The 27,990-nt window shown below is 51.0% G+C and overlaps 1 protein-coding gene and 1 long non-coding RNA gene across 8 annotated transcripts in view; one reads left to right on the top strand and one right to left on the bottom strand.

Annotated features, from left to right (window-relative positions):
- The window catches only part of Usp20 (ubiquitin specific peptidase 20), a 40,377-nt gene that overhangs the window by 8,392 nt on the left and 3,995 nt on the right, over positions 1-27,990 (bottom strand). Inside the window, exons 1-15 of one of the 2 annotated variants that reach the window (XM_030252135.1) lie at positions 18,456-18,604; positions 18,117-18,216; positions 15,396-15,491; positions 14,154-14,207; positions 11,646-11,708; positions 11,217-11,348; positions 9,764-9,860; positions 9,263-9,332; positions 7,767-7,880; positions 6,407-6,485; positions 3,651-4,098; positions 3,142-3,285; positions 2,768-2,883; positions 2,469-2,641; positions 1,863-1,957 (exon numbers count right to left, since the gene is read on the bottom strand). In XM_030252135.1, coding sequence (XP_030107995.1) covers positions 1,863-1,957; positions 2,469-2,641; positions 2,768-2,883; positions 3,142-3,285; positions 3,651-4,098; positions 6,407-6,485; positions 7,767-7,880; positions 9,263-9,332; positions 9,764-9,860; positions 11,217-11,348; positions 11,646-11,708; positions 14,154-14,207; positions 15,396-15,476 — 1,666 coding nt within the window. In that variant the 5' untranslated portion in view covers positions 15,477-15,491; positions 18,117-18,216; positions 18,456-18,604. Of the gene's footprint in view, positions 1-1,862; positions 1,958-2,468; positions 2,642-2,767; positions 2,884-3,141; positions 3,286-3,650; positions 4,099-6,406; positions 6,486-7,766; positions 7,881-9,262; positions 9,333-9,763; positions 9,861-11,216; positions 11,349-11,645; positions 11,709-14,153; positions 14,208-15,395; positions 15,492-18,116; positions 18,217-18,455; positions 18,605-27,990 lie in introns of those variants that run through there. The other variant, NM_028846.5, reaches the window with a different exon arrangement.
- Gm39786 lies at positions 17,655-26,014 on the top strand. 6 transcript variants are annotated; one of them, XR_003954022.1, is made up of 3 exons: positions 17,655-18,001; positions 19,530-19,707; positions 21,016-26,014. It is a non-coding gene; the product is annotated as a predicted gene, 39786 (long non-coding RNA). The 6 variants fall into 6 exon arrangements; XR_003954024.1 differs by lacking the exon at positions 17,655-18,001 and adding an exon at positions 18,634-18,796; XR_866116.2 differs by lacking the exon at positions 17,655-18,001 and having other exon boundaries at positions 18,634-19,707; positions 21,016-21,199; positions 25,557-26,014.

The raw sequence follows: 27,990 nt of genomic DNA, 5'->3' as shown, positions 1-27,990 counted from the left end.
GCTCAGCAAACACACTGCCCACTGAGTGACAGCTCATCCCCACTGACAAACAGGCTCTTTTTTAGATTACTTATTTTACTCTCTGTGTACAGGTATTCTGCCATGTATTTGTGCATCATATATGCAGTGCTTGGGCAGATCAAAAGAGGGCCGAATCCCCTGGAACTGGAGTCGCAGTTAGTTGTGAGCTGCCGAAGTGGGTGCTGGAAGCTGAACAACTGCTCCTAACTGCTGGGCCATCTCACCAGCTCCCCACCCCACCCTGCCCTGCCCAAACATTTTTAAGATGCAGAGCATCACTGATCCCTGGGGGATGCAGATGGAAACCACAGTGGTAAGGCCCCATGCTCAGTAAGCTCGCAACTATTCAGAAAAAGCAGCAATGACCTGGCAAGACACGGGGAAGGAAACCTGAGTCGTGTGGACCTCTTCAGGGTCGGGGGATAGGCAGCATGGCGCCAAAAGAAGAAAGAAAAAAAAAAAAAACCTGTGGCGTCCACGGATCTAGCCAGACTCTTGCTGAGCATAGGCAGGCAGAGGTCACATGAGTGATCACAGATGTCCACAGCAGTGGCACTCACAGCAGCCTATGCAGAGGCAGACCAAGTCCACACTGAGTCACAGAGGCTGTGGTTTGTCCACACAACAGATAAAAATGGAAATTCTTATCCATTAGACAGATTAAACAAGGGAAGAAAGCTCTGAGCCACGTTTCCATGGTGAACTCTGAGGGCGCCATGCTCCTAAGGAAGCAGGAGGAGTCAGAAGAGTCAGTCTCACACTCAGACCAGTGGCTGTGGCTCTGTGCTAGAACACAAGCCCAGCAAACGCAAGGCCCTGCATTCTACCTCTGCATCACAAAAAAGTGGTTATGTGTGCGGGCAGGGGGCAGGGGGCACACATCAAAGTAGACGTTGGCTATCAGGTGCTGGAGAAGGGGGAGCAGGAGCTGCTGTTTGATGGATATAGTTTTAGATTTGCACGTTGAAAATATTGTAAGAACGGAGGTGGTAGTGGCTGCATAGTGATGTTAATATCCACAACACTTGTAAACTAGTAAAATGTGGTGTATTTTTACAACTGGAGAAGAAAACGTCAGGAGGCTGCGGATACCTGGCTCAGCAGGTAGAGGTGCTTGTCACCAAGCCTGACAACCTGAGTGTAATCCCCAGAGCCACACGCGGAAGGACAGATCAACTCCATACTAGGAGAGTGGTCTGAGCGCACACACTAAGTAAATAGATAAATAGTTTTAGACTACATTTGGGCATCCAAGCTGGTCACGGTGGTACACACCAACAACCTCAGCTAGAGGAAGCAGAGGCTAGAGGATCAGTAGTTTACGGCCAGTCTGGGCTACACAGTGAATTTGAGGCCAGCTTGGGCTGCAAGAGACTCTCAAAACAAAACCAAAAAAACCCCAAATACTCAAGGAAGCACAGAGCTAAAGTGAAATGTCCCTTCTGCCCACTGATCTGGTGGAAAATAACAACAGATCAACAGCTAAGAGTCACAGGCAACAGTTTGGGAGGACAGGTGTCCAAGCAGCCCCGGTAGATAGCAGGTGAACCCTAGCTCCTTTGTTTTCTTGTTTCTCATGTAGCCCAGGCCTCAGGTAGTGAGGTCTAGAGCCCACTTTATAGCCTAGAATAACCCTAAAGCCCAATCTTTTGCCTCTACCTCTGAAGCACTGGGCTGTAAGTATGCACCCCCGTAAGCTATCAGTGGAATCTAAGAGGGTCAGTTCCATAAAGCAAAGTGGCCCTGGGTCCATTAGGCCTGGGCTGCAGGCTAGCTGAGGCACAGCCACCAATGGGCTCTACCTATACAATCCCCTCTCTCTCTATAGCCAGGCCACTCACCCTTCAGCTCATCAGCAGCAAAGAAAGCAGCAAGGCAGTCTTCTAGTGTGACAACAGGTCCCCAAAACCAGCTGGGGGTACAGGATACCACAAACCTAGATAGACAGGAAAGAAATGATAGGTGCTGTAGGCCCAGGGCATGGGGTATGGCAGTCGGTTTAGGACCTGTCTGGCAGCCTGACTCGGCCTGGAGCTAGACATTTTGTATACAAAGGCTGTGTGTGTGTGTGTGTGTGTGTGTGTGTGTGTGTGTGTGTGTGTGTGTGTGTTACTGCTCTTGCCCTAAGCCAGCTGCCTCAGGGATTAAGGAAGTTGCCTGTGACTTCAGATCAGGCCTTGGTAGGTGAGATGGTGCCTCTTTTTTTATGTGCTGCTTGGTCACTCTCTGGGTTGTCACTTGTTTTCCACCTTCAAGGAGTGCCTAGTCCAGGCTATCCCAAAGTGACCAAGACCCTGAACCCAGCAAACTCCTCTGTATCTTCTGGCCTCCAGCTCCCTTGATCCATGGGCTCTCCATGGCCCCATGAATACTTGTCCCTGCCTTACTGTAGACCCGGGAAAACCAGGCCAGACTGGAAGCCCCACCTAGCAGGAGGATGGGCATACCGTCTGATGTACTCCACGATGAAGGCCAGCCAGCCCTGGGAGGAATAGCTGTCCCCACAGGCACCCGGCTTGGCTGGTACATTCTGGTAGATGGCAGAGTGGAGTTTGGCTAGATCTTCCTTGCCAGGGATGGGCAATGACAGGTCCTGGAATGTCTCCACTGTGGTAGACACCTAAATGGTGAAGATCAGCCTGCTGCCCACTCCTGCCAGGGTCTGCTGCTCCTGGGAGGGGCAATGCCATGGGAGAGTCCATCCTGCCCAGGTGGTAAGCGATGCCAGCCTCCCCTAGGTACCTACCCGGTCACAGGTAAGACACTGCACCAGGCTGAGGACAGAGCCATTGAAGACGTCTGAGATGACACTGCGGTAGCTCTGCTCCTTCCGCCTCCGACCACCAGTGCTTGGCACCTGGGCTGGGAGCACAGCACAGGGCTAAGCCAGCCTCCCCTGCCTGGCAGGCATAGGCACAGACAGTGGCGCCCTCACTGTTTACACCCTTCACCCCTTGGCACCTCAGCGCTAATGTTTATAAAATGGGGCTCCCTCTCACACCCCAAGGCTGTTCCAAGGGTTCAAGGGCTCAAGTGAGCAGCACACAGCCTAGACAAAGGTTGAAGTGCCCCAAACTGGTGACTATGTCACCCCCAGCTGAGTTCATCGCTGCCCCGAACCTTTCTTGAGCACATACGACGGCCCCATCCTCACAGGGCTTGCACGAGGAGGGCTGCTGGACAGCTTGGAATGGCCCTCGTGGTGGTGGTGAACAGGGCTGCAGGGACGAGAGGAGCTGCGTATGTGGGCTTCGTTGTCTGGTTCTGGGGACAAGAAGGGGAAGTTCTGGGCCAGGGTGGCCAAGCTGGTGCCCTCCATGCCAGCTCTGAGGCCAGAGCAAGAGAGACTGCCAGCATCTCCTCCTAGGCATAATGCCTGACTCCCCATATCTTCCTGCATGTCCATCCCTAACCCCATCCAACACACCGGGATGCCATCCAGTCCATTTCCAACTGAGGCCCAAGACTAGGCAGGGCTGTGGCTGCTCCCAGCCTGTGAGGAAGGCTTGGGGGCGGAGTCTAACCCCACCCCTCACCCTCTAGCATGTTAGTGCTAGGCAGGCAATGGACACAGGGCTTACAAGCTGTGACTTCCCAGTGGCCCAAACAGTGACATGGCTGACGGATACCTGGGGTCTGGCAGGGGCTGGTGGACCTTGGTGATGGTGGCTGGGCCTCTCTGGATTGCTCATCAAGGGACGCCATGGCCGTGTCCACATCTGCATCCTCATCCACTTGCTCTGAGTTGGTGCGCTGCTGGCCCCAGGAGAACTTGCGGTCCTTCATCCGCTCCTTCTCAGAGATGGCTCGGCCCGCCTCATCTGAGATCAGCAGCTCCATCTCGGCCTTTGAGCTGCCTCCACCACGCCCCTGCCCATCACCCTCACCCCTGTCACTGCTCGAGTCACAGGACAGAAACTCGTCCTCTGATGGGCTCCGGTCGCCATCACGCCTCTCATCTGTGTCACTGGAATCGGAGTCCCGAGCATCGGTGAGTGCTGCCACAGCAGCGACCATGGGCTCCTTGAGCTCCTCATGAAGCTGGTCCATTAGGCAGCGTAGGAACTCCTGGGTGTCCTGCAACCAGGACCATGTCATGGGGGCTTGTCAGAGAGAGAAGAGCCATCGTGGGCACTGCTGCTTCTATCCACAAGCAATGGGCAGACAGGCAGCTTAGTCCCCTGCAGCAGTCTCCACCATAGTTCTGTTCCAGTCCCCTCCCAGCCAAGGTTCAGAGACACTAATGGACTCCTCCCAGGTCACACAGCCAGGGGACCACAGAACCAACTCCAACTCTGCTTAGGGACAGTGTTGAAAGAGGGATGAGCCATTGAGGTCTCCTTGCTCCTTAAGGAGGTCAGCAGGGCAGCAGAGACCCCAGAAAGATGAAAGTGCAGGACTCTGAAAGCCAGACCTGTCAAGAGTACTGCACTGAACAATGCTACCCAGCACAGGCAGCTGATCCCTTCTCTACTGTTGCATCTTCCTGCTTGCTCACATGCCACACCCTGTGTGTGACACAGTGGCAGGAGAGGCCTGCAGGCAGAGTCCCACTCTCCTGACTCACATGGGTAGGACATGGACTAAGTTGCTTCCCCTACAAGTATGGTGTCATTTTGAGGACCCAGTATCTAATTCAGCCCTGCAGGAAGCTAGGAGGTGGCCTGCCAGCAGAGCCTCCCTACTGAGGTGGTGATGGCAGCTGACCTCAAGGGCTGAGGGCATTGGAGGACATGGGCTCCAAGCCTCGCTGCAGCCTGAATACCTCCAAGCTACTCCTGGAGCATACAAGAGAAGCGGGTTCCACCTTGGATGGAAGTCCCTGGAAGAGGTCAGGACTGAGTGGAGACAAGTCCTGGGCTAGCTTCCACTGTTCCTTCCTTTCACAAGAGTTCTCAAGCCACGTGGAAGCACATGGAAGCCTATGGCCACCAAGAGAGGCCTAGAGCTGTGCCTGGCTTTAGACTCAGAGATGTCTAATGTCCATAAGGATGTCTAAGGACCAAGAAAAACAGTTTCTGCTGGGATCCAGATGGATGCCACCAAGAGCCAAGAAGCACCACTGGATGGTGTCCATCCTGCCTGAAGATAGCACAGCTCTGTCCGGAATAAGGGCCACATTGTGGTAAGGGCCAAGCTCAATTTACCCCACCCCGCCACTATGTGCTGTGTGACCTGGATGAATAGTCTCTGAGCCTTGCTCACCTGTGACACTAGACAAGTGGTCACTGGGGTCACCACTTCACAGAACAGGAAGTACAGAGGCAGCTTGAACTTTCCCAGGGGACCCCAGACTGGATTGGGTGGCAGACGAGAGAGAAGGCACCCCCAGTGCCTACCCCTTCATCGAGGGACCAACATATAAGCAGTGGAAGAGGTGACCCGAACAGGTTCAGCTCTGACTGCCATGAGTCCCTGCCTCACAGCAGGTCCCGTGGGCTCTGCATAGGTTGAGAAGCTCATGGCACATCCTTGGTTTCATAATTTCCTTCCTTTCTTGGCTTCCCGGGAACTCACTGTTCCAGGGAACACAGTGAATAGCCCCAGACTCCAGAACCCCGCCTGACTCTGCCTCCAAAGTCCTGGGACCAAAGGGGTGTGCCACCATGCCTAGCACATGATTTTCTAAACAGGACCAGCCTGCTTTCTCTATATAGTGAGTTCCAAAGAAACCAGATTTACATAGTAAGGTCCTGTTTTAAAAAAGCTCCCAGTAGCCGGGCGTGGTGGCGCACGCCTTTAATCCCAGCACTCGGGAGGCAGAGGCTGGAGGATCTCTGAGTTTGAGGCCAGCCTGGTCTACAGAGTGAGTCTTAGGATGGCCTTACACAGAGAAAGTTACAAACAAACATCACGTAGCAACAAAACAAACAAATATCACCTCCCCACCAACAAAAGGAAAAGGATGGTTCTGTATGTAGAGTGTCTGCAGTGCAAACCTCAGGGCTCACCTCTGACCCCATGCCCACAAGAGAGTGGGGCATAGTACTGCATGCCTACAACCCCAGAGCTAGGGAGGCAGAGGAAAGAGGGCCCTGGTTAGTACGTCTAGCCTAATTGTGTGGTCCGGGTTGCTAAGTGACCTTCTCCCAGAAAACTAAGGTAGGGAGCAACTAAGGAAGTACATCCAACATCCAGGGAAGCTACCCTGGGCTGAGGGGCAGGAATGCTCTCCACTGCTCACTGGCTGTGTGGCTGGCATTGTTGATGTGGTTCCTTAAGCCTCAGTTTCCTTGTCTGTAAAGTGGTGCTAAAGGCCGGTAGGTTACTGGGAAACCTCACATTCTCGTGAGTAAAAAGGGCCTGACAACAGATGCCTGGCATCTCTGCCTGCTGTAAGGTCTGCTCTGGCTGAACCCGTGTCTCAAGCAGCTAGACAGCTTACCTGCTGGGCATAGCCTCGGAACATCGGGTTGACCAACTTGATCCCATGGGACAGGCTGGTGGGGACCACATAGCTTGGCCTGTGGGGAGACCAAATCTGCTAGCCTAGGTGGCCAGCCTTAAGTGACACCATTTGGAAAGGCAAGAGGGCAAGGCAGATCAGACCCCATAGGGGCTGTCCCCACCACCTCCACTCGCCCCACTAACCAGGAGATAAGTCCATAGCATCCACACCCAGAAGCAAGACGCCAATGCTGTCCGAGCTAGCAGAGGTCCCAGGGGCAGTGTGTTTATTTAACTTCACGGTAAAATGTATACATAGCTTTTCTCATTATGAACAATATATGTCCATTGCTGAAAAACTTAAACCTCACAAAAGTACAATGAAATACTATCTATCATCAAGATGTCCCCGCCCACGAGTGCTGCACAGTAGGACCACAGCATTGTTCCTAGAAGAACAGGCTAAGATGCACACAGGCACCTCACAGGAACTTGGACCTCTGACCCATGGAACAGCACACTATCAGCTTCTTAGTTCACTTCCAACCTAGTGCGTGCCTGTGGCTTATGTTCAAGAGCTCCCAATTCTGCTCTTTTTCATTTTTACATCTGCTGTTTGTCTGCTTGCTCATGAAAGCCTGAGGCCCATTTTGTTACAGTTTGGGAGCAAAAGGACAAGGCAGGAGTACTGTAGACCTTTGCAGTTGCTGGGAAGAGGGACAGGAGGAAGAGGTAGAGTTGGTCCTGAGTCAGGGACTAAGAAAGCAGGCAGGCTCAACAACGGAGGTCCAAAAGTGACTAACAGGAGCCTTCAGGGAAAGGCCAGGAAAGCCAGAGGATCAGGACAAGCAAGGTGAGGGTCTGGGCCAGGATATGAAGCAGGAATAGAGAGAGGGAAGTAATGAGGGTGTGTACGCAACTGCTTCACCTTCCACTTCCAGAGGAGACCCAGCACAATCTTCACCTTTAAATTCACTTCACTCTGCCACAACCCTGGCTTGGCAGGCACCCAACACCCTACCCCACCCCCACCCCCAGCCTCAGCTGAGACCTGACACTGGCAAGATGGTGATTTCCAGGCCTCAGGAGAGACAACTGTCAAAACAGCTGCCCCCAGGCTTGCTGTCAGCTCAGACCCTGGCTCCACTGTCACAAGCTCTGCAGTTGGGAACACGATGGACGCCTCATGCTCCTTATCTGTCTCCCCACTCACCAAGGGAACTAGATAAAACTAGACACATGTGCAGGCTCAGTGCAGGCTGCTGTGAGTGCGCATGTGCCAGGGAAGAACCCAGAGGAAGCGATCCACTGAGAAGACAGGCAAGGCCTGCCACACTTCTAACCAAGGTCAGACTCACCGCTTCTTGTGCCACACCTCAGAGATCAACTTCTGGTAACTTTTGCACAAGGCTGGCTTCTTGTCTGTGCGCACCAGACCACCACACTCCAGGAAGAACTGGGTGAGCGGGGGGCTGGGTTGGAGGTGGAAAGCCAGGACAGAAAAGAAATGGGAAGAACATGGTGTTATTAAGGAGGAGCTAGAGATGGCCTAAATGGTAGAAGGAAACAGCCAGTTCTTAAGGTTACCCCCGACTCCACCCATGCCCACACACACACACTCACATTAAAGAAACAGAATGTCTTTTTTTTAAGGAGCAAAGTTAACAACAGAAGGTGAAAACGGCCACCGAAGATCGGGCCACCATACCCAGAACTCCCTGCAGATGACTAGGAGCTCGCCTACACCAAAACCCCCCAAATTCATTGTAAAGTCCTAAGACACAGGACCCTTAAGTAGGTATCAGATTACTATGGGATGCTGGGGCAGGTCTCAGGCCAGCCTCATTGGTATCCTTCCAGAGGAATTCTGGACACCAGACATGTGCACAGAGGAAAAGACCTTATGAATGCATGGCTGCATACACAGAGAGAAGGGCCTGAGAAGAAACTACTACAGAGTGGGCTTCCAGAATCAAGAGACAGGAAGGCCTTGTCAGCTATAGGAAACAAATACCCCTCTCTCCTGAGTCAGATGGGAGCTTCTGCCACAGGTCCTGAGGCTGGGACACTGTGAATGAACAGGGTGGAGCAGCCCTGCTCCCTACAGTGGCCACTCTGCAGGAGGGCACCTCCTTCACTCCCCTTTCTGCATATTTTTAGAAGTTATCACACTGCAAGAAACCACATATTCATATCCACACACACACACACACACACACACACACACACACGGCAAACCATATCAACTGACTATATTACTATGAGACAGTCACTGTGAACCTTTGGGGGCTATCCTTCCAGACGTTTCTAGGTATTCATATCTGTTCCCTTTTTCTCTCCTTCCTGTGTGTCCTATGTGTTAACATACAGCTATACATAGAAAAGGGGGAGGGCTGCTGGGTTTGCTTTATCATTGCTGTGTCAGTTGTGTTTGTGTGTGTGTGTGTGTGTGTGTGTGTGTATGAAACAATGGTCTCACACACACTCTCAATCAGGCCTGCTCACTTCAGTACCTGTCAGCCTACATTCCCTCCACGTGACTGGGCTACAATGAAGTTCCCTTCTTGAAGATAGGTTACATGCACACGGTATTGGGGGTGAAACCCAGGGCCTTGCACATGCTGTGGAAACCCTCCACCAGTGAGTAGACCTGCCTATCATGCCTTCTCCTCTATCTGAGGACTCACATGAAACTCAAAGGGACGGCAGTCACCAGGCATGCCTTGTTTTAGGGGCTTTGAGGTATATCTTATGGAATGTCTATGACCAATGTACACGGCACTGGTTGGAGGCTGCTGCTCTTTCTAGGTTTTGCCAGGGACAGTTCCTGCCCTTCCCTCAGATGACAACCTACCAATTGGACAAGGCCTGCAGGGCAGCATTCATGTAACAGGAGTTTCCCAGGTTCTTCATGCCTGTGAGGCCTACAAACAACACGGAGGAGAAGGGCTGAGAAGCCTGTCCAGGAGAGGGGCCCTCACAAGTCTCCCCCACTGAGCTCTCTACACCCCAGTCCTACTAGTTCACAACGGGAGAATTCCACCCAGAGACCTCCAGGAAGTCAGCAGGGCTGCTGCTCTGAACACCTAAGCAGGGCTGTGTGTGTCCAATGGCCCCTTAGCTACTCTGCCCAGCTCAGGCTCCAAACAACACAGATGAGGAGGTCACACACACAGGGCCTCTGACCAGCGCATCACAGAGCTGAGAAAGGAATGGCCATGTCTCCAGGGACGGCACATTCTGTGTGCTTGCCACCTGCCCACTGTGCCATAGCAGCTGGAGCCAGCAGAGACAAGGCCCTGGCACTTTCCATGCCCAGCCTGACCCAACAGCTCCTCTTGTTGCTGGCCGTTACCTCGAGGCTTCAGGTCGTCATCCTCAGACTCAGACTCTCCTTCATCAGCCACAGCAATAGGGACAGCTTTCAGCGGGTGGGAGGGTGGTGGGGAGTCCTGTGTTAAAGGCCCAGAAAGAGGAAAGTGGGATGAAGAGGGGGACCTGGATGTACTCACCTCCTCCCGAGGAGGAGTGTGCAGCCCCCCAGCATCTAGGCCAGAATGAGCCCAGCAAAGCGAAGAACGTCAAGCAAGAGGGGAGACCAGGGACCTTGCCCTGGGAACTTTCAGACTTGCCTTTCATGTGCAAGAACTGCTGCTTCCATTAGAAGGCTTATGCGGCAGGGGAGGAACAAAGAAAAACCACTACCAACTACTGCACACATCTGAACACTCTCACCACCTGACACACACGACAAAGATGGACATTGTACGGTGTTACAGCCTGAAAAGCTTCCAGGATGGAGAGCCGTCTCAGCCATGAGCAAAATGCACTGCTCCTGCAGAGGACCCACAACTGCCTACCCCAGCTCCAGGGATCTGATAACTTCCTCGTCTCCTCCCGCTCCTGAATGCGTATGCACATATAAGCATACGTACATACATAGAAAAAAATTACAATCTTTTCTTCCCTTTTTTTGTTTTTGTTTTTGTTTTTTTGTTTGTTTGTTTGTTTGTTTTTGAGACAGGGTTTCTCTGTGTAGCCCTGGCTGTCCTGGAACTCACTTTGTAGACCAGGCTGGCCTCAAACTCAGAAATCCGCGTGCCTCTGCCTCCCAAGTGCTGGGATTAAAGGCGTGCACCACCATGCCCGTCTCTCCCCGCTTTTTAAAAATCAGGAATAAAAACCTTTACAAATATTTCACAGTCACACTGTATACAATAAATGCTTACACTAAGGAGCTATGACAAGTTGTCTCAGCCAGCAGACATCAGAGCAATATGCACCCCCCCACTTGCACATCCAAACCTCCTCCACCTACCCACACACATGTCTATACACCCCAAGTATCTGTCCACACCTCACACACAACAGCCTGATCCTCCAGGGTCGCTTGTCCAGCCTGACAGAATGGTTTGCTGGCCCCTATCAAGGGCCGCGCCTCCCATCCTGAGGAGCGCCCAGGTCTCCTGCTGCAGGGACTGTGCTCAGGGACTGTGCTCTCCCAGTGGCTTCCTCAGAAGAGCACACAGCGGCGACTCCTCTCAGATTCCAGGATGGGCTTTAGATGGGGGACTGCCAGGGACTGCCCGTGACCTTACCGAGCCCTCCTCATAGCCATGAATGGCCCCGTTCACCTACCCAATCCTCCCTGCTCCAGCTCAGCTGTGGCCCACAGCCCTACATGAGCCCTGACACAACTGGGCTCGGTGAACACTTGCTGACAAGCGCTCCTTGCACGTACTTCCTCTGACTCACACTGTCCCATCTGGACACTGTTGCCAACAAGCAGCCTGAGCTCTGCGCTGTACCTGCTCTGAGAGCCTGGCTGAGGAGCTGGCCAGGTGGACTGCCAGACGCTGCTCCAGAAAGACTTCACGCTCACAGGCGTAGCACCAGACCCGGAACGTGGTCAGGTTCACAGTCAGGTTGTGCTTTTTCACCTGGAGAGTAAAATCCAAAACAAGGGCAAAGACAACTTGGTCAAGCAGGTGTCCTGACCCAGCAAGCCCTGCCTCCCACCCCGAGCCAGGGTTAGTTCACCCGCTGCCAGGGCGGCTGTCCACCAGCCAGGGCTAGTGTGGGGTTTGTGCCTGCTTTCCTCTTAGCAGCTCTGCAGCGACTATGCTGTGACTGTGACTGTTCTTCCTTCTAGGCCCAGTCACCAAGCTCTAGGGCAGGTACGGAGCTAGGGAGCTGATGGCTATCTATGCCCTGAGTTTCCCAGCCACCACACCCACCTGGGCATGAATGCTGCTATGGTCAGCAAAAGACTCTCCACAGCCAACGTAAGGGCAGGTGACCTGGGAAGAGAGGCAGTGAGAAGGAACTGGGACCCACAGAAGAGACAGCGTCAGTAGAGTGAGCACTAACTCTAGCCCAAGGCAGTGTGACTTGCTGCTATCCAACATATGACTGAAGGTTTCCCCGCCTCCCCAAACAACACAGGCCAATGCAACCAAAGAGGTGGCCACCAAAAAATGTAGCCCTGCACCAAGTGAAGTAGACACCATGCCCAGATGCTGGGGCCAGAATCCGTCCCATTTCTCCATGGGCCAGGAATCAGGGTCCTGGGCTGTGCAAGAGGCACTGAATGGGCAGCAGGTGTTCAAAACACAGGGCGGTAGCAGCTGGAGCCCAACACAACCCAATGGCCCATGATAGGGTCTGCTCGCCTCTGACTCTGCCTTTGGCCTTACATTTGTCTCTCCCAGATCTGCCCTCCTCTCAAACCCAGGCTCAGAGTGTCCATCACGGACCTTTACCCCAGTTTGGAAGACAATGGCCATCACACTCCCCCATCTCCAGGAGTGCCTGGTGTCGTGGAGAGACAGTCCAGGAAGATAACCTTTGGCTGTGACCATGGTCACAGCATAGCATTGCTGTATCGGGCTCCCAGGTCTGTGCTCTGGAGGACCGAGGGTTCCCATGATGTGGTGGCTCTTCTGTGAGCCCTTCTGGCTGTCTCCTGGGTAGCTGGAGTACTGGGATGCTGTGATGTACACCCTGAATGACAGGCCAGGGCACACCTGGGCCTTAACTTGTGCAAGGACTGACTTGGTGCTGTCCCCTCCTAACATCTTCTTTCTGGCTCTGCTGCTGAGTTTCTGTCTGATTTACTTTTTAAGACAAGGTATGCCAGATAACTCAGGGTGGCTATGTGGACCAGGCAGACTGCAAACCTGTGCCAATTCTCCTGCTTCTGCCTCTCATAGAGTAGGACCACAGGTGTGTGTTATCTCACCCAGTTTCCTGGAGTTTTTTATTTTGAAGATTTTTTTTTCCTCTGAGGGAGGTGGCCTTTGCCTTTAATCCTAACACTCAGAAGGCAGATTGATTTCTGTGAGTACAAGGGCAGCCTGATTTACACAGTGAGTTCCAGGACATCAGGGCTATGTAGAGAGGTCCTGACTCTAAATTAAAAAATAAAAATAAATAAATAAAATTTTTTGCTGAGGAGTGGTAGCACACGCCTTTAATTCTACCACTTGGGAGGCAGAGGGAGGCAGATCTCTGGGTTCGATGCCAGCTTAGTCTACAAAATAAGTTCCAGGACAGTTAGGAATACACAGAGAAACCCTGTCTCAAGTAATAATAATAATAATAATAATAATTTGGAGTTTATTTATATATAATTTGTTGGGGCTTTTTGTTTGGTTGGTTAAAAAAACAAAACAAAACAAAAAACCACCAGAGCCTCTCTATGCAGCCCTGGCTTTTCTAGAGCTCATTATGTATACCAAGCTGGACTTTAACCCCCAGAAAAACATCTGCCTCTGCCTCTGCCTCCTGAGTGATAGGATTAAAGGTATGTACCACCACACACTAACTTTTAAAAAGAAATTTTTAATAACATTTTTGAACATGATTATAAAATATACTACATATTTATAGAAAAATGTAATACTACTTGCAGTACAGTGAAAAGTAAAGATTACTTGTAGAATTACTTGTAATTCTATGCTCCAGAGAAAAGCAGCACACCGCGAGGGCAACCCTGACTCTCTCTCTCTGTTTTTTTTTTTTTTTTTTTTTTTTTTTGGTTTTTCGAGACAGGGTTTCTCTGTGTAGCCCTGGCTGTCCTGGAACTCACTTTGTAGACCAGGCTGGCCTTGAACTCAGAAATCCACCTGCCTCTGCCTCCCAAGTGCTGGGATTAAAGGTGTGCGCCACTATGCCTGACCCAACTCTCTTTTTTAAGATAGACTCTAAGTAGCCCTAGCCATCCTGGAACTTGCTATGTAGACCAAGCTTGTCTCAAAATGTAAAGTCACATGCCAGCACACCTGTGTGTGTCCTCCACTCTGATGAGTGACAACCACTGCTCGAAGGGATTCCCTGGCTGATGAGGAGGGTCTGCTGGAGCCTCGCATGAGCAGACATCTACCTACCTACCTCATCCTACCCTGTTCCCACTGTCGGGCCAGCGGGCGGACAGTGTGACTACCCCCAGTTTACACACAGGGAAGTGTGGCCTGGGAGCCATTGTTGCTGTGAGAAAGGCCAGGCCCCAGCCAGGACTCCACACAGGTGTAGTGGGCAGACACAAGCAGAGTTCATGATGTCAGGATCACCTGGCTCAGAGTCGTCTCCAGTTTGATGTTTTCTTTGTCTCTCTTCATGGCTGCCAGAGTAACCATTCTAGGGACTATCTCTGGGGCCTGAACTTGAAGTAGCAGCCACTGGGGTTAGGTACTCCCAGGCCAGAGTTCAGGTTAGGCCCACCCCGGAATGTGAGGATTCTTTACCTGGAGGCAAGCCCATAGGTTAGGTCCAGCAACCCCACATGACTGGCAGGTTCCCTGTGGGAGAGTGGCAGGAGAGAAAGGTGTAAGTGGCCAAGGGAGGGAAGCACAGGGAAGCATCCTCTCCTATTAGCTGCTCACTAACCCCAGAGGCCTTCGCCTCAGAGACCTTCGCCAGTGTACCTGTGGACACTTTCATCTGAGTGGGTTTTTTAAGTAACGTGTCTGTAAAGGTATTTCAAACCACCCCAGTTAAACTTTCAATGGACTAGCAAGCAGACCACTCACACTAGTCCCCTGACCCTCCCCAAGTGCCAGGGGTCCTCTCCTTTTGTGACTTAGCTCCGAGTACAGGGGCTGCCGCCCTGCCTCCCAGTTCTCTTCAGCAACACCCTGGACGAGTCCAGTGACACAGTCCCTGGGTGGCTGCACTGTCAGCCCTGCTCTTGTCCTTGTCCCAGTGAGGTTTTTTTCGACACCTCTGGCCTTATTCTGGAAGTCTTTGGATCTCTAGAGAGATGCTGAAGACAGAACCAGCTGATCCTCACACTCAGATTCCCCACCTCCTGCTCCTTTGAAGAAAACCTTTTTGGTCTGCTCACTTTGTTTGGTTTTGAGACAGGGGCTCACTATGTAGCTGGGGCTGGCCTGAAACTCGCTCTGTAGACCAGGCTGACCTGGAACTCCTAGAGATTCACCTGCCTCTGCCTCCCGAGTGCTGACAGCCCAGGGCTTTGCTTGCCCTCCAGCACAGAGTCACACTCTCAGTCCATGGGCTTTTTACAGAATTTCACTCAACAAGCAGAAGGCAACAGGGGCTGTGTGTGACTTAGGGAGGAAGCTCATCTTCCCCTGCAGACACCCCAAAGTAAGGTCTACATCTGTAAGAAGACATGGATGGCTAGGGTGTGGCTGGGCAGTACTGCACTTCCCCAGAGTGCCAGAAGAAAAACAAGATCCACCTCTGTATGCTCAGCCCTGCCTTATGAAGACTGTGTACCTAGCCAGTGGAAATGGATGGAGCCATTAGTGGCCCTCAGGGGGTTCATCTAAACTGATTAATGGTAGCAGGATCCAACGCCTGGAAGAAAGCTCTGAAGCAGACGCCAGCAGGGCCATTACATCCAGGGCTCTGCAGAGCTGGGGGCAGGGCGGTACTGCCCTGCCTCACAAAGGTCCCCCCCCCCCCCCCGAGCAAATGACAGCCCTAGGCTGGGCCCTAGTTCCTGAGGACTATTCCTCTACCTTAGATTTAAGCAGCAAATCCTCTTTGGTCACCTCCCCTATGCAGTCCAGGTGAGGGCAGAGGTCTCTGGCGTCCCCCATTCTGGCCAGCCTCCCCTGTAAGGAGACACAGCAATCCCAAGTTAACGGCAGCCCCTGTTGATGAGACCACAGGGGATGAGAGGTCCTGGCATGGCTGGTTAGCAGCTGTAACCCAGTAAGGTGCTTGCCTCCCTGGGCCTCCCGAGCTAGTCTGAGAAGAGAGCAGCTGTCCTGTTGGCTTGGTATGAGTGCCCACAGAGGTAAAGGGTATCAGAGCTGGGCTCAGTTCAGCAGACAGCATACTAGACAATGCTAGGTGCGAGGCTTAGACTCACTGGTGGGGAGACACTGGAGTCCTGCCCATCTCTCAGGAACTCCAAGCCACCTTATCCAGATCTGGGGGGTGGGGGAGGTGGTATAGGTGTCTTAGAAAGGTCAGCTCCACCAAGTGGTTTTCCATGCTGCCTTCTCTGATCAGGCAGGGCCTCCTCCTAGGGGACCTGAGGGCCCTGAAGCCACCGTCTCAGAGAGAAGCTTAACCATAGGTCCCATACCAAAGGCAGTGCGAAGTGCACTGCCTTCGGGAACCTCTGAGGTCAGTGACTGCAATGACTGAGCACTGACTACTCAACCAGGAGGCAGGGTGGAAGAGGTCACCACCAGCAGTGGATCTGGGTGACAGATGTCAGGGGATAGGAAAAGCTTTGCTGCTTTAGTTTAAGTGACAAGCTCATAAGGAAAGCAAACTGGGCTATTCCAAAGGTAACAGTACAGAGCAGCTAAGTTCCTCCACACGTGACAGACGCCCCTCCCAATGTTCTTCTGTTTCTCCTTCTTTTCTAAATTATTTATATCCCAAACACTGCCCCTCCAGTCCTCCTTCCTCTTGTTTCTTTCTCTTTCTTTAAATCAGAAAAGAAGAAAGAAGAAAGAAAGGAAGAAAGAAAGAAAGAAAGAAAGAAAGAAAGAAAGAAAGAAAGAGAGAGAAAAGAAAGGAAAGGGAAGGGAAGGGAAGGGAAGGGAAGGGAAGGGAAGGGAAGGGAAGGGAAGGGAAGGGAAGGGAAGGGAAGAAAAGGGAAGGGAAGGGAAGGGAAGGGAAGGGAAGGGAAGGGAAGGGAAGGGAAGGGAAGGGAAGGGAAGGGAAGGGAAGGAAAGGAAAGGAAAGGAAAGGAAAGGAAAGGAAAGGAAAGGAAAGGAAAGGAAAGGAAAGGAAGAAAGAAAGAGGGAGGGAGGGAGAGAGGGAGGAAGGAAGGAAGGAAGGAAGGAAGGAAGTAAGTAAGGAAGGAAGGAAGGAAGGAAGGAAAAGGAAAATGTGTCTGGAAAAACCAATGCTTTCCTGAAGGAGGGTCCGCACTGTGACCATCCAGGCTATAATCTGTTCACGTGGCAGATGTGCTATGCTAGGTAGCCTGGGAAGGGAACACAAGACATTCTGGCATGTGTTTGCAAAATTCTGGGAATCTGATAATTTTAAAAGGAGACACCAGGCAGGTCTGTAGTGGTGCGTGTCTGTAATCCAGTCCTTGGGAAGCAGGAGGATAATAAGTTCAAGGGGCTGGAGATGTGACTCAGCAATTAAGAACACTGGCTGCTTGCTGGGCAAGAGTAGTGTATGCCTTAAATCCCAGCACTCTGGAGGAAGAGGCAGTGGATCTCTTGAGTTCCAGGCCAGCCAGGGCTACACAGAGAAACCCTGCCCGGAAAAACCAATATAATAAAATATATAAATAAAATAAAAACAAAGCCAGGCTTAGAGGCAGAAGCAGAGGTCAGTAGATCTCTGTGAATTTGAGGCCAGCTTGGTCTACAGAGGTCTAGACTGGCCAGGGCTACATAGAGAAACAGTGTCTCTAAAGAAAGAAAGAAAAAGAAAAAAGAAAGGAAGGAAGGGAAGGAGGGAGGGAGAAGGGAAGGGAGGGAAGGCAGAAAGAAAGAAACAATTGAAAATATATAACAACAATAAAGCCCACAAAACCCCTGCTTCAGTATTCCAGCACTTCAACAGAATCAGCCTGGAAGCTGACAGCTCACTCTGGCTCAAACTGCTGCCAAGAAAGGTTCAAATCAACCAAAGATGCACATGGGTCCAAGAGTGCCCTCATTTCCAGCCAGGGCTGCATCCCGTGGATGCTACAGGTGGATGAAACATGTCCCCTCTCCACCCACAGCCTCAGCCAGACACCATGCTAACCGGGTCTTGTACCAGCCCAGTAAAAGTCCTTCCTGTCACCTTGGCTGCTGTGATGGCAGCACAGACCAAGAGACGGTTCCCTCTGTCTCAAGTCTCGCCAGTGGCCATCCCAGAGAGAGGGCCGGAAGCAGGCCACAGGCTTCAGACCTCACTCCCTTGCTGACTTTGGCGTTTCTGTCCTTACATGGGTTCCCAGGGTGGAAACTGTGGAGCCACCGTGCTGGCCCTTGCTCTCTAACTCACAGAAAAAGCAAACAAAGGTGAACCTTCTCCACGCACTCCACACTCCCACCTTTTATCCTGCTGATTCTGGGGCTCTGTGGCTTCATCCCTCTTCTATCTCAAACGGCAAATGCCCAGCACGAGAGCCACATGTCATCAGCAAAAGCAAGTGGTAAGTAGAATCCGTGGCTTTCTGGAAAGCCGACTCCCCCCTCCCACGCCCACCCCCACCTCCCCTGTCCCTCAGGACTTGGGTGGTGCATCTTAGAGGAGGGGGTGGGGCCTACCTGACTCAGCTGCACACACAGGAGGAGGCCGATGTGGGCATTCTCTTGGGACAGTGACCAGCTGCCGAGGGGCTCTGCAGTAAAGTCTTGAGCCAAGTACCTGCGGGTGAACAAAACATTCTGTCCAGGGTCTCCTTTAAAAGTTGCTCAGATGGAAACATGCCCACGCCTCCGAGGGGCACTGAGTCCTGCAGAATGGGCTGCCTGGGTGTTCCACAAGCTTCACATTCCTCATGGTCAGTGACACTCTGCTTCCAGGACAGTATAGAACCGGCAGACGGCCTCGCTGGACAGGAACGCCTGTCTCCTCCCGTCTTCCCACCTAGCCCCCTGGATCACCTTTTAAGTCTTTCCAAAACCCTGAGCTGCTCGGTGCACCAAGTCTTCAGCCACCAGGAGCTAAAACACTACCAAGCCACTTCCTTGCTTCTTAGAGTAGGCCACAGTCTCCCGGATGTGGGCAGTTCAAAGAGGGAGGGGCAGTTAGAAGGTAACTTTTAAAATGGCCACATGACAACAACAGGGTTCAAAATTCTAAATTCCAAACCTAACTTGTAGCCAGGTTTTGTTCCTCAGTCTGGAGGCCAAGTGCCTCCTGGCACTGGCCCAGGGCTATTTTGGGCAGGGGTGGGGTTTAGAGTCCCAGTCCCAGTGCCACCATTCCAGCGGGATGAGACGAGGTTTGGGAAGCATGGTGATCAGAAGGATAATGACAGGGTTTTTTTTTCCCCATTCAAAGTCTCACTATGTAGCCTAGGCTGGCCTAGAATTCACTGTATAGTCCAGGCTGGTTTCAAACTCACCTCCTGCCCCAGGCCCCACGAGAGAGCAAAAGCCCAGTGGTTAAGAAGCCTCAGAATCTTCTCTAGGAAGAGACAGGAGGGCTTCATTGAGTTTGTCCATGGCCAAGCACTGGCTGCTTGGATGCTGGTCAGCTTCACCAATGGTCGGTATAGATCAACATAGAACCTGACTCTAAATCATCTGGTAAACTCTCCAACTGAGCAGACATAAGGAGTTTGGCCTTTCCAGGTCACATCAGAGTTGCTTAGTTCATGGACCCTACAAGGCAACCCTACAAGGCATCAGTTGCTGGCACCTGTTGTATGTCTCTATGGCAGTTGGTTCTGGAGCTGGGCCATGCCATTGTAAGATTCGTGGTAGCTCAAAATAACCACGGTTGTAAAAAGTAAATGTGTTCTTTTCCCAGAATTTGCCTCACTGCATGCAAGGTATGCCAAGAGATAGGCCTCTGAGTATATAGAAAAGCCCACACAATGTCTCCGGCCCTTAAGTCTTCCTTAAGTCTGCCCCCTTAATGCCATTAAAGGTTAACCAATGAAAAACTGCTCTAAGAAACGTATAAAAGGTGTGTGTTTTAGCTACTCAGGGTCGTTTCAATCCCAATTTCAGGAAGAGCCCAGCATGCTGGATTAATAAACCTCTTGCTTTTTGCATCGATCTCCGTCTCTGCATCTCTGTGAGTGGGGCATCCCGGACGTAAGGCTTTTTGGATCTTACATTTGGTGGGTTGGTCCGGAAAGTCCTTCTTGCAGGACCAGTGGCTGAGACCAGAAGACTGCTCCAGCAGGTACCGCAGCTGTGTTTTCTGTTTGTCTTGTCTCTGACTCTATACTTTCTCTGACTCTAATCGGCCACTGCTCAGCTTGGTTTCGGTTCTGAAGACTCCGTGAAGGAGTTCTGTCAGGAGTTGCCAGAAGCAGTGGGTAGACATGCCATAATGCTGTGGCAACAAGAGTCCTGGAGGATGCTCCAGACTCAGTGGGAAGTCGGATCTGAGAGGGTTCGACTTCATCTGGGGTTAGTGGCAAAGAGACTACTACCAAGAATAGAAGATAAAATGTATCCTCTGTGGCGTTGGTATTTTATTTTATTTTATTTTATTTTATTTTATTTTATTTTATTTTATTTTATTTTATTTTTTGGTTTTTCGAGACAGGGTTTCTCTGTGTAGCCCTGGCTGTCCTGGAACTCACTCTGTAGACCAGGCTGGCCTTGAACTCAAATCCGCATGCCTCTGCCTCCCAAGTGCTGGGATTAAAGGCATGCACCACCATGCCTGGCGGTATTTTATTTTTTGTTTCTCTTTTGGTGTGTAGACTAGGACTGACAGTATTTTTGGACAGAATGGGACATGGACCTTCCACCCCTCTGAGCTTTACTCTAGAACACTGGAGGGAGGTTAAGACTGGAGCTCACAATCTCTCAGTAGATGTGAAAAAAAAATCAATGGCTTACTCTATGCTCGTCAGAGTGGCCCACCTTCCAGACTGGATGGTCTCCTGAGGGATCTTTCTCACTGCCTCTTATTTTGGCAGTCAAGAGGCACATTTCTGGCATTGGCTCGAAGAGCCACACTGACCAGGTCCCATATCATCATGTGGGAAGATTTGGTCACCGATCTTCCTTCGTGGGTTAGCCCTTTTGTTTCCTTTTCAGGACCAACGACCTTGCAGATCCTTGCCCTCAGGACAGGCCCAAGAAAGAGGTTCTTCCCACTACGGATACTGATCTTCTCCTTCTTGATCCCCCTCCTCCTTGTCCTCCCTCTCTCCATCCTCAGGCGGCTCAAGCTGCAGGAGCTTCGGCTCCGCCTGTTCCACCTGGGGAGCCGGGAGACTCGCCGTCCTCTTCCCTTCTGAGTCATGTTCCTCATCCTGCCCAAGGGACACCGAGCCAGCAGGGGGCAACTCCTGAGGGAACCCATATTCTGCCCCTCTGAGCTTACGGTCCCCCTGATGAACAAGGTCATCAGCCCTTATAATATTGGCCGTTTTCCTCGGCCGATTTATATAATTGGAAAACGCAGAACCCCTCATTCTCTGAGAACCCTCAGGGTCTGACTAACTTAATTGAATCTCTTTTATTCTCCCATCAGCCCACATGGAATGATTGTCAGCAACTGCTTCCGGTTCTTTTTACCACAGAGGAAAAACAGCGCATCCTCTTGGAGGCCAGGAAGAACGTCCAAGGGGAGGATCGGTGTCCTTCCCTCCTGCCTGTGGATATTGATGCAGGCTTCCCATTGACCAGACCGAACTGGAACTTCAACACCCCAGAAGGTAGGAAGCATCTCAAAGTCTACCGCTATGCTCTAATGGCAGGTCTCAGAGGGGCAGCACACAACCCTACCACTTTGACTAAGGTAAGGGAAGTGGTGCAGGGGCCAAATGAGTCTCCCTCTGCCTTCCTAGAGAGACTCATGGAGGCCTTTCACCAATTTACCCCTTTGATCCTAACAGTGAGGAGCATAAGGCAACAGTTACTGTCACCCTTATCAGCCAAGCTAGCAGAGATATAAGGAAAAAGTTGCAGAAACTTGAAGAGTTACAGGACAGGTCCTTGAGAGAGTTAGTGCAAGTAGCCGAGAAGGTATATCATAACCAAGAGTCAGGAGAAGAGAAGAAGGAGAGAAAGCAGAAAGAACAGGAGGCTAGAGAGCTCGAAAGAGAGAAGAGACAGGACAAGAACCTCCATAGGATCTTGGCCGCTGTAGTTAGACAAACTAGAGAACCTAGTAAGACAATACCAGGCAACAGAAGGGAGCCTCTGGCTAAGGACCAATGAGCTTACTGTAAAGAAAAAGGTCATTGGATGAGAGACTGTCCCAAGGAGAAGAAGAGGGAACCTCAAGCCTCTGAAAAGAGACTACCAGGCCCCAAGGTGCTAGCTATGCAAGAAGACAGTGACTGGGGGAGACATATTCAGATCCCCTCCCAAACCCAGGGTAACCCTTAAAGTGGAGGGGAAACCCACCCAGTTTCTTGTAGACACAGGGGCCCAACACTCAGTCCTATTACAAACAGATGGACCCATTTCCAATAAGAAGTCCGGGGTCCAGGGGGCCACAGGAAACAAACAATACTCATGGACTACCGGAAGAACAGTGGATCTTGGTGTGGGCAGGGTATCCCACTCGTTCATTGTTATTCCTGAATGCCTCTATCCCCTGCTGGGGAGAGACCTCCTCACCAAGATAGGAGCACAGATCCATTTCCTTCCTGAGGGAACACAGGTCAAGGGCCGTCAGGGAGAGTCTATCCAGGTATTGACCATGAAGTTAGAGGATGAATATCAATTGTTTGAAGACAGGAGTCAAAAAGTTAAAGATATGGATTGGTGGTTGCAGAACTATCCACAGGCATGGGCAGAGACTGCAGGAATGGGGAAAGCCAAAAATCACACACACACACACACACACACACACACACACACACACACACACACAGAGTCTATGTAGACCTGAAAGCCCAAGCTAGCCCGATAACAGTCTGCCAGTATCCTATGTCTAAGGAAACTCGAGATGGAATTCGACCTCACATTTTGCACCTCCTCCAATTGAGGACTCTGCAAAAATGTCAGTTTGTGCCAGGTGTGGCGGCGCACGCCTTTAATCCCAGCACTTGGGAGGCAGAGGCAGGTGGATTTCTGAGTTCAAGGCCAGCCTGGTCTACAAAGTGAGTTCCAGGACAGTCAGGGCTATACAGAGAAACCCTGTCTCGAAAAACCAAAAAAAAAAAAATCAATCAATCAATCAATCAATCAATCAATCAGTCTGCATGGAACACCCCACTCCTCCCCATGCAGAAGCCTGGAACTAATGACTATTGACCTGTCCAGGACCTCAGGGAAGTGAATAAGCAGGTAACTGATCTCCACCCGACGGTCCCGCATCCAAATAATCTGTTGAGTTCCTTGCCTCCCTCCAGAACTTGGTACACAGTGTTGGATCTCAAAGATGCCTTCTTCTGCCTATCCCTGGCCACCAAGAGTCAGGAATATTTTGCCTTTGAATGGAAAGACCCAGACTCGGGCATGACGGGCCAACTCACCTGGACACGTCTGCCCCAACACTTGAAGAACTTTTCCACTATTGTTGATGAAGCCCTCCACCAAGACTTGGCCACATTCCGGGCAGCCAACCCCCAGGTAACTCTCTTGCAGTACTTAGATGGCCTTCTTTTAGTTGCTTCCAGCAAAGACCTGTGCTTTATAAGGAACAGAGCGCCTCCTCACTGAACTGGGAGAACTGGGCTACAGTGCCTCAGCTAAAAAGGCCCAAATCTGCAGCCAGCAGGTTAGTTACCTGGGGTATCTGCTCAAGGGAGGAAAGATGTGGCTTCAGAAGCTAGAAAAGAAACTGTGTTCCATATTCCACTGCCCACCAACCAGAAACAAGTCAGAGAGTTTTTGGGCATGGCAGGTTTCTATTGTCTATGGATACCTGGATTCGCTGAGATGGCAGCTCCACTATACCCACTCACTAAGAACAAATACCTTTTGCCTGGGGAGAAAAAGAGCAATGGGCTTTTGATGCCATTAAGACAGCCTTAATGTCAGCCCCTGCCCTGGGTCTCCCAGATGTGACCAAGCCCTTCCATTTGTTTGTCGCAGAAAATAAGGGCATAGCAAAAGGGGTCTTGACCCAGAAGCTGGGACCATGGAAAAGGCCAGTAGCATATCTGTCCAAAAAGCTAGACCCAGTGGCAGCAAGGTGGCCTGCCTGCCTGAGGATTGTGGCTGAGGTTGCTGTACTGGTTAAAGATGCAGACAAATTAACTATGGGACAGGACTTGGTAGTATCTGTTCCACACCCTTTGAAGAGCGTGGTCTGCCAGCCGCCTGATCCGTGGCTCATCAGTGCTCGTATGACATACTATCAGACTCTGTTGCTCAACTCTTGACAGAATTATGTTTGCACCCCCTACGGGCCTGAACCCGGCCACTCTGCTCCCAGACCCTGACCTTGAGCCTCCTATTCATGACTGTCAGCAAGTACTTGCTGAAGCACACGGCTGGCGTAAAGATTTGTCTGATCAGCCCTTAGAGGTCACTGAGGCCACTTGGTTTACTGATGGGAGCAGTTTCCTGGAAGGAGAGAAGCAGGGGGGGGGGGCTGCCATACGTGTGGGCATAAGCTCTGCCTGAAGGGACCTCCACCCAAAAGGCTGGGCTCTTTGCTCTCACCAAGGCCCTCGAGTTGGGGGAAGGCAAGAAGATCAACATCTACATGGACAGCAGGTATGCCTTTGCCACAGCGCATGTTCATGGTGCCGCCTACCAGCAGCAAGGGCTGCTGACCTCCAGAGAAAAAGAGATTAAACACAAAACTGAGATTCTGGCCCTGTTAAAAGCCCTGCAGAAGCCAGCAAAAGTAAGTATCATACATTGTCCGGGCCACCAGAAGAGCTAGAGGAAATAACCTGGCAGACCGACCAGGAGGCCAAAGCAGTGGCCTCAAGAGTCACCCCAGTGATGGTGGTCCGAGACCCGGGAATACTGGGACCCAAGCTCTGGTACTCTGCTGAAGATCTGGCAATCATCTCAAAAGATCCCAATAACTGTCTCGATCAAGAAAGAGAATTCTGAAGCCAGGTGTGGTGGTGCACTCCTTTAATCCCAGCACTTGGGAGGCAGAGGCAGGCGGATTTCTGAGTTTGAGGTTAGCTTGGTCTACAGAGTGAGTTCCAGGACAGCCAGGACAGTCAGAGCTACAAAGGGAAACCCTGTCTCAAAAAACACACAAACAAACAAACAATCAAACAAACAAACAAACAAACAGAAAGAGAGAACTCATTTCATTCTTTCTACCTGCCCTGAACTTTGAGGTCTATAGACACAATGTAATTTCCAATCGACCTCTAGATTGATGCATGGCATCAATGCCATCAGGAAAGAAGATTCTACCACAAGAACAAGCACAATGACAAGACAAATGCATCAATGGACTCATCTGGGGGTAAGCAAACTAATTCAAACTGCTTTGAAATCTAAGTATTATATTCCAGGATTAAAACACCTGGTGGAACAAATCGTTCACAACTGCATGCCCTGTCAAAAGGGAAATGCTTGCAGAAGCAAAGCTGCCCCCGTCAGAGACTCAGAGGAGATTGACCAGGAGGAGCCTACTGGGAAGTGGACCTCACTGAAGTAAAACTGAGCAAGTATGGCTCTAAGTGCCTTCTAGTGTTTGTGGATACTTTTCAGGATGGGTAGAAGCTTTACCCACCAAGCAGGAGTCGGCCTCCGTAGTTGCCAAGAAGATACTGGAAGAGATCTTTCCTTGGTTTGGAGTACCCAAGGTAATAAGGTCAGACAATGGCCCTGCCTTCACTGCCAAAGTCAGGGAGTGACCAAGTATCTAGAGGTCGATTGGAAATTACATTGTGTCTATAGACCTCAAAGTTCAGGGCAGGTAGAAAGAATGAATAGAACTCTAAAGGAGACCTTGACTAAATTAACCATGGAGACTGGCACAGTCTGGGTGGTACTCCTTCCCCTAGCCCTGTTTAGGGTCAGAAATATCCCTTCCCGTTTCAGTTTGACTCCCTTTGAAATCCTGTATGGGACCCCAGTGCCCCTAACTCTACTGGGGGACGTTATTGAACCAACCTGCCATAGTAATGATTTATATGCTAGGTTAAAAGGTCTACAGGTGGTGCGAAAAGAAGTGTGGTCCCAGTTGGCAGCTGCCTACGAACCTGGCACCCCTGAGGCATCACATGGCTCCAGGTTGGAGATTTAGTCTACGTGAGGTGACATCATGCCCAGACACTTGAGCCCCGGTGGAAAGGACCCTACTTAGTACTGCTGACCACTCCAACAACTGTAAAATTGGACAGAATCACTGCCTGGATACATGCCTCACATATGAAGCCTGCCCCCTCAACAGAAACTGGAGTTCCAGAAGACCACCTTATCTGAAAGGCCCAGACTACAGAGAACCCTCTGAAACTGAAAATCACCAGGAAGCCTAAAGATGGGAGTCCTCCCCCTGGTACTGTGTCTTAACATCCTCCCCTTATGTTTTACCAGCCCTGGTCCCCACCAGCCTTGTAACCTAACGTGGCAAGTAATAAATGGGGCAGGAGACACTATTTGGAGCTTATCCAAGGTCACCACTCCGTCTACCTGGTGGCCTGACTTTTCCCTGACATCTGTAAGTTGGCTATAGGAGCACCTCCTGGTTGGGACCTAGGAGGGTATTCTGATACTCAGACGGCACCTTCAACATCTCTTCTGTATGTAGACAAGCATCTGAGAGACCCATGGGGAGGTTGCTCTACCCGATTTGATAGAAGCAGACTCCGAACCCATCCCTTCTATGTCTGTCCCGGGTTCCACCGGAGGCAGTCCCTCAATCCAAAGTGCGGAGGTAGGGCTGACTTCTTCTCCAAGAGCTGGAGCTGTGAGATTTCAGTTGAGGCCTACTGAAACCCCACCTTGAGCTGGGATTATGTTAAAGTAAAAGCCAACTATACCCTAGAGCCCTACATGCCTGGAGGAAAAGATGTAGCTGAGTGTGCTGACTGGTGCCATCCACTCTATATTACCTTCACTGAACCAGGGAAGCAAGCTCTAGAATGGACAAAAGGATACACTTGGGGTCTTAGGCTTTACAAAGAACGATATGATGAGGGAATGTTGTTCACTACCAAATTAATAATAAAGACCCCCCCTACACTCCTTTGGGTCCCAACAAAGTCTTGGCCCCAGTTAAGATAAACCCCAGACCATCACCACCGCCCCATTCGCATGGTACTGAGACCCCTTTGAAAAGAGTCATTGAGACTGCTCCCCTCAACCCGCCTGAGCAATCTCACTCGACCCATCTAGTCCAAGAGGCTTTCAGGGTTATTAATAGCACTAACCCTGAAGCCACTAAATCATGCTGGCTCTGGTATGATGTGGCACCCCCTTACTATGAAGGCATGGAATTTATAAAGGCAGTCAACCACTCTGATGAAGCTGCAACATGCCGGTGGAAACAACAGAGCGCTAGGCTCAACTTATCCGCTATCACTGGGCAAGGACTATGTGTAGGAACAGTGTCCCCCCCCCCCCCCCCCGCCATATCCACCTATGTAATCAAGCCATGTCCAATAATCGATCCACTGGCTACCTCTTACCTCTGCCAGGTGTAGTGACATATGTCCTTAATCCTTGAGGGTTGGAAAGAGGGCAGAGGCAGGTAAAACTCTGGGTTTGAGACCAGGTTGGTCTACAGAAATAGATTCTAGTTAGTCAGGATACACAGTGAAACCCTTTCTCCAAACAAAAAACCAATAAAAATACATCTTTAAAAAACAGCCTGGTGGTGACAGCAGTGGCACAAGCCTTAAATTCTAGCACTCGGGAGGCAGAGGTAGGAGTTCCAGGCCAATCTGGTGCACAAAAGAGTTCCAGGGCCGGGCAGTGGTGGTGCACACCCAGCACTTGGGAGGTAGAGACAGTCGAATTTCTGAGTTCAGTTCCATGCCAGCCTGGTCTACAGAGTGAGTTCCAGGACAGCCAGGGCTACATAGAGAAACCCTGTCTCGAAAAAAAACAAACCAAACTAAAAAAACCTAAAACAAACAAACAAACCAACAACAACAACAACAACAACAAAAAAAAAAACAACAGAGAAGTTGGGTGTGCTGACATATGCTTTTAATCCCCAAACAAAAACTAAAACCACAAACATAAAGAAGGAGAGAGGAAAGTGAGAGAGGAGGGGACAGGTGGCCCTCTTCTCTTAAAAGAAGATGGGCAAAACATCCCTGAACAATAAGCAAGCTAGCATTTGGAGTGCACATTAGATAACAGGTTTTTAAAGAATTTATCTGGGGCAGGGATGAGGGTGCACATGTGTAAGCCAGAGGCCAACCTTGGATGCCACTTCTCTAGAGCTGTTCGCCTTGTTTCTTGAGACAGTTTCTCTCCCAGAGCCTGAAGCTCCTTGACTAAGCAGGCTGGTCAGGAATCTCCCCTTCTCCAGCACCAGGATTTATAGGCATACACCACACACATTTCCACAGGAGCTCTGACTAAGCTCAGGTCCTCATGTGCGCTGGGCAAGCACTGTCCTGAC

The sequence above is a fragment of the Mus musculus genome, chromosome 2, assembly GCF_000001635.26.
Source record: "Mus musculus strain C57BL/6J chromosome 2, GRCm38.p6 C57BL/6J".
NCBI classification, from domain to species: Eukaryota; Metazoa; Chordata; class Mammalia; order Rodentia; family Muridae; genus Mus; species Mus musculus.
Note: the sequence above shows the minus strand (reverse complement) of the source record. Positions and strands in the feature narration are given on the sequence as shown.